Consider the following 5,740-nt stretch of genomic DNA (forward strand, 5'->3'; position numbering starts at 1 on the left):
TTATATATATTGATATTGATTGCACTTCAAAGGAATATTGGATTGATGAAGCTAATATAAACTAGTCTGGTGATGTAGGACATACAAAAAACTTAGTACTAACTAGATAAAATAAAAAATGTATATTGCAGTTGGAAATAGTGACGGTTTGGACTGTTATCTGGGGGTGGTTGGGGGGATGGGGTGGGGGTGGGGGTGGGGGTTAAATATCATTACATTTGTGTCATTCACCATATCTTAATGCATGGGTTTTAATTGTTTGTTTTTTGGTACATGGGTTCTCATTGTTTAATTTTGGTTAAAGAACAAGAAAACATAAAATAATGAAAAATATTTAACCATGTTGTCTAATCATCCAAACAGCACCTAAAGCCGATCCTAGCCTTCCACTTCTAGCCGGTTCTAGGTGTTGTTAAGCCTAGCCGAGGGTACAATACTGACAAACGAGAATTCTTACTCTTTTTTACCTAGAGTTAAAAACCCCTCCCCTGCTCAAAGTCAATAACTGTTCTCCCTGCTCAGCTCAGATCCCCCAACAGACACGGTAAATATATATATATATATATATATATATATATATATATATATATATATATATATATAAACACTGTTCCCATCTTGCTATAAATCACGCGATATTTTCATATATAACCACCAAAAACAACAAATATTAGTGTTTAAAATTAAATTATGAATTTTTTACTTTCAACAAAAAAAATTATTAAATTATGAATTTTTTAGTCACGAGAAAACTGCAATCACTACAAGAAAGTCTATGATTTTGTAATTTTAGTAGGGAAAGAATTATAAAGTGGTAAATTAGTCCAAATCATAAGGAATAAATTGTGTTAGGTTGTTTATAATTGATCCGATCAAACAAAAAATGCTAATTAACTAGTTTCACCTGGGGTTGAATTCGAAATTTTATGATTACCGAGCTAACAGTCTAATAAGTTGGGTGGGGTTGTTCTAATTATGGGTTTATTTAATTGTTATTAATCCGGTGTGTCTCTCTAACAGATCCGGGGTGGGGTGTGGGAGTGGGGGTGGGGTGTGGAGTATCAATATAAATAGCCCAAACCGCAACGAAGATGCTACAGCGAGAAAGCGACTTGGAACGATATTCCCATTTAATTTTTTTTTTTTTTTGTTTGGCTTTTTATTTCTTTGTTTTTTTTTTTTTTTCTCTCACTAGAAGAGCAAGAGTGTGAGAGTATGGCGATTTGTGAGGCGTTCTGTTGTTTTTTTCAGTTGAGTGCCTGAGAAATTCATCGCCTACTCCCTCGCATTTTTGTTGTTTCAGCAAAGAATTTATACTGTGCGCGTACGGCCCCCCCGATTATTGTGCGCGGAGATACTGACATTCGCGAATGCATATGCGTGGTGTGCAGGGATCTTGAGGATTAGGTCTCGCAGCACGGGGAATGAAGAAGAATGCCGGCGTGCTGAATTCCAGTTGGAGACGAAGGCGCGAAGGTGAAGGTGAACACTTGAATCATAGTGCCGGTACCGTCTGCCAATGCATTTCTGTGCTTCGCGCATAAAATGTTGCTGTAGTAGTGACTGAGGAGTCATCGCCGTCGTCGTTGGACTTGCGGCTTAGGGTTTGGTTTTGATCGACACGAGTACGTGTTTGTCCTCGTGCTCACTTTCCGAGTTCGCCTTGACCGCTTTTGTTCTGTTGAACCGTAATTCGTGCGAAATCGAGGCGCTCTGGATCGGAGCCTGTACTCCTTGACAGGTACACTTCGTTGATCTCTTGTCTTCACCTAGTCTCTATTCCCTGTATGTTTCTGTGTTTGTAATGTAAATGTTTGCTGTGTGTGTTTTTGGATTGTTTCTCACTGGAATTTTGGTATTTTACGTTTATTTTTGTAGTGGAGCCTTATTTTAACTTAGTTAGTTAGTTGTTTATTTTATTTTTAACGCTTTTTGTCTTTATTTTTACCTTGAAGTTGTTGACATATTTGTTTTTGTGATTGGCAGTATTCTGAAGTGAAGAGCGGAACAGAGACGTGTCTTCCGCAGTCGTGGTATTAGCAGAACAATTGTAAAATTGGAGAAATGAAGGAGTTGGGTGACGACAAGTGTTTGGACCCGCAGTTGTGGCATGCCTGTGCCGGAGGGATGGTGCAAATGCCTCCGGTGAACTCCAAGGTCTACTATTTCCCACAAGGACATGGGGAGCACACGCTCACTAATGTCGACTTCTCGAATTTGACAAAAATCTCGCCTATGATTCTCTGCAGGGTTGGCACTGTGAAGTATTTGGCCGACCCCGAGTCAGACGAGGTTTATGCTAAGCTTAAGCTGGTTCCAATTGGCAGAGAACATGGCTTTGATGATGATGTGGTTTTAGGGAGCAACACCACTGCACCTGATACAGCCGAAAAATCGAATTCCTTTGCCAAGACATTGACTCAATCTGATGCTAACAATGGTGGTGGTTTCTCAGTTCCTAGGTACTGTGCAGAAACCATCTTTCCACCATTGGATTACTCGGCAGATCCACCAGTCCAGACTGTGACTGCTAAGGATGTTCACGGTGAAACATGGAAGTTTAGGCACATTTACCGGGGGACACCAAGGAGGCATTTGCTGACAACGGGGTGGAGTACTTTTGTGAACCAGAAAAAGCTAGTTGCAGGGGATTCAATTGTGTTCCTGAGAGCAAACAATGGAGAACTTTTTGTTGGAATCCGTAGGGCTAAAAAGGGTGGTATAGGTGGCTCAGATGCTCCGCAAGGGTGGAGCTCTGCTGCTGGAAACTATGGTGCATATCCATCTTTTTTGAGGGAAGATGATAACAAAACTATTAGAAGCACTAGTACTCCAAAGCTGAGTTCTTCTGGTGGGCGTTTTAGGGAAAGAGGAAGAGTGAAACCTGAATCGGTTCTTGAAGCTGCACGCCTTGCTGGTAGTGGTAAACCATTTGAAGTTGTTTATTACCCACGTGCAAGCACGCCTGAATTTTGTGTTAGGGCTTCCTCTGTGCATTCTGCTATGAGGATCCAATGGTGTGCAAGGATGAGGTTCAAAATGGCCTTTGAAACTGAAGATTCTTCTCGAATTAGTTGGTTCATGGGAACAGTATCTTCTGTTCGAGTTAATGACCCCATCCGCTGGCCCAATTCACCCTGGCGGCTTCTTCAGGTAATGCAGCTCCTCTAGTCCTTACTCTGCTTAAATTTTGCTTCTGTACATGAATTATTTTAGCAAACTGGATAGTCCCCCATCTCTCACATTCCTATTACCCTTTTCACATGTGTGACATTACATATTTGTTTTACCTAATAACATAGTTTTCAATATTATGTTAAATCAAAATGAATTGTTTCCTCTTGTAGTTCTGTAGTGACCTGCAACTCTTATAGGGCTATGTTTCCTACTCACTTCCTTGATGAATGGTTCCTGATTTGAATGCCAACACATCTTTTTGTTTACTTAAATTACCTGATACATGTATGGGGGCGTATCGATTGTTAATTGTAGTATGCGCTGAGACAGCTTAAAATGGAATTGAATAGTTCATAATGGATACATAATTGATGGACAGTTAAATATGGAATGCAGTATAAAAGCTTTAGATGTGAGTGAATTTTTCAACCTGTGCATTCTATGCTGCTAACCTTATGAGTGATACATTCAAATGATTTTGTTTATCGTAGATCTTTTCTATATATAAAGGATTGACTGAACTTATGAGCTTCAATTACATTTTGGTTTACTGTTTCCTTTGATGATATGCTACAGGTGACATGGGATGAACCAGATTTGCTTCAAAATGTGAAGAATGTAAGCCCGTGGATGGTCGAATTGGTTTCAAATATGCCCATCATTCATATGTCACCTTTCTCGCCACCAAGAAAAAAGTTGTGTTTACCACAAGATTTCTCACTTGACAGCCAATTTCAAATACCATCATTTTCAGGGAATGCCCTTGGTGCCAGCAGCCCATTTTATTGTTTAACTGATGTGGCTGCAGGTTTACAGGGAGCCAGGCATCCGCAATCTGGCCAGCCTTCATTAGATCTTCACCTTAACAACAAACTGAATATGGGACTCTCACCACCATCCCTCCGGCAATTTAATACAGATTGCAGAATCCCTGATGCCATTACGAGAGGCCAAAATGATAACAGTGAGAATATATCTTGCTTACTTACCATGGGGAATTCCACCCAGAAGTCAGATACAACTGATGAATTGATGACTCCTCGGTTCTTGCTTTTTGGTCATCCAATACTCACTGAGCAGCAAATGTCTCAGAACTGCCCAACTGGTCCGGTTTCACAAATTCGTGAAGTGCAAAGTTCCCCAGGCGGGAAAGAAGTGAATTCAGCTGAACTTGGCATTGATACTGGTCACTGCAAAGTTTTCATGGAGTCAGAGGATATAAGCCAAACTCTTGACCTCTCAGTCGTGGATTCATATGAAGAGCTATACAAAAAACTCGCACACATGTTTGGGATAGAAAGCTCAGAGGTGATGAAGCGTGTGCTCTACCATGATGCAGCAGGTGCTGTCAAACAAATTGGAGATGACCCATTCAGGTTGGATGAGTATGTTTGTTTTTGAAACATTATATTTAATTTGCAGAACCTCACCTTAACAATTAATAACCTCTTCTTATTGCAGTGAGTTTGTTAAGAAAGCAAAAAGATTGACAATTTTGAGGAAATCAGGCAGCAGCTCTGAGAGGTAATAGTTACTGTTTCTAATATTTTGTTTTGTTTAGAATATGGTTAATTTTTAGGCTTTAATCAAGAGTAATATTTTGGTATCGTTGATTCACATTTATGATTAGATAGAAATGGTGGTATTTTAGGACAGGGACGAGTCGGGTTCGAGAAGCTGTATCATCATCTGATGATCGACGTGGAAAGATGCCAATGATATCGTGAAGGAATAGATGGAATGTTGTTGCTAAGATTCTACTGAGTGCAAGCAAGCTAAGGGGGTGGGGGTCTTGTATGTTTGCATAGTAGTTGCATGTGCAGAGTTTGGGTAGAGAAGTATGAACAGTTTCTCTTGTTATGTTAGTATTGACATGGGATGGGATGTGTAGCAGAGCAGAGCAGAGCAGATGGAATAACGTGGTACTAATGGCTAGCTAGTATGTAGTGAACTGAACTGAACTGAACTCCCAATGTATGTTTTCACATGAATGATGATGATAAATATGGTCAGAAAATTTCAGCGCAGATATTATTACTGTTGTGAAGGAGGGAGCAGTCGACACTCGTCTATCACTCTACTTTATAGTACTTTCTATATCGGCTTATTATAATTTGCTTTTGTGAGGTAGTTCACATGAATGAGAGATTAACTTTTTGACTAGTAAATTTGGGTGACTAGGAAACGCATTTAATTTGCTGCTTCCATCCCATCCGTGCGAATAAGCAACCTACCTATGTTGTCTTTTGATCCGGAAATAGATCAACTGCCAAATCTGTTGCCATAAACAGGGTACCCAACAGACACAAAATGACTTTTTACTCCTGTCTCTCTACTAAATACTAAAAAAATATAATATCCCAAACATACTAAAATCTTAGTTTACATTCAATTCCTCAACATATATTATTAATTTATTTATTTATTGTCATGATATTATATTCCAGGTTTAATTTTTTAAACATCATTAAGTATAATAATTACGCTATGCTTACGTACTGGTTTTAATTTGTGTATGAATTGAATAGCCATAAAATAAAGAAATTTGTGTTTTGGTTTAAGT

The 5,740-nt window shown here is 39.2% G+C and overlaps 1 protein-coding gene across 3 annotated transcripts; it reads left to right on the forward strand.

The window, feature by feature from the left end:
• The first annotated feature begins 1,074 nt into the window (after positions 1 to 1,074).
• Positions 1,075 to 5,199, forward strand: LOC109162245 (auxin response factor 18-like). 3 transcript variants are annotated; one of them, XM_019310962.1, is made up of 5 exons: positions 1,075 to 1,741; positions 1,987 to 3,153; positions 3,754 to 4,553; positions 4,639 to 4,701; positions 4,829 to 5,199. In XM_019310962.1, the coding sequence occupies exons 2-5, from the start codon at positions 2,065 to 2,067 to the stop codon at positions 4,902 to 4,904; spliced, it is 2,028 nt and encodes a 675-aa protein (XP_019166507.1). In that variant the 5' UTR covers positions 1,075 to 1,741; positions 1,987 to 2,064; the 3' UTR covers positions 4,905 to 5,199. The 3 variants fall into 3 exon arrangements, with proteins under 3 accessions (XP_019166507.1, XP_019166508.1, XP_019166509.1); XM_019310963.1 differs by having other exon boundaries at positions 4,834 to 5,199; XM_019310964.1 differs by having other exon boundaries at positions 4,808 to 4,884.
• The last annotated feature ends 541 nt before the right edge of the window (positions 5,200 to 5,740 follow it).

This window comes from Ipomoea nil, unplaced genomic scaffold (assembly GCF_001879475.1).
Source record: "Ipomoea nil cultivar Tokyo-kokei standard unplaced genomic scaffold, Asagao_1.1 scaffold2928, whole genome shotgun sequence".
Classification (NCBI taxonomy): domain Eukaryota; kingdom Viridiplantae; phylum Streptophyta; class Magnoliopsida; order Solanales; family Convolvulaceae; genus Ipomoea; species Ipomoea nil.

Bases quoted from the DNA above. Each gene is read 5' to 3' on its own strand.
- LOC109162245 (XM_019310962.1), top strand. From the start codon at position 2,065: ATGAAGGAGTTGGGTGACGACAAGTGTTTGGACCCGCAGTTGTGGCAT. The intron at 3,154-3,753 runs GTAATGCAGCTC...GATATGCTACAG, and splicing joins CACCCTGGCGGCTTCTTCAG to GTGACATGGGATGAACCAGA. The intron at 4,702-4,828 runs GTAATAGTTACT...GTGGTATTTTAG, and splicing joins TCAGGCAGCAGCTCTGAGAG to GACAGGGACGAGTCGGGTTC.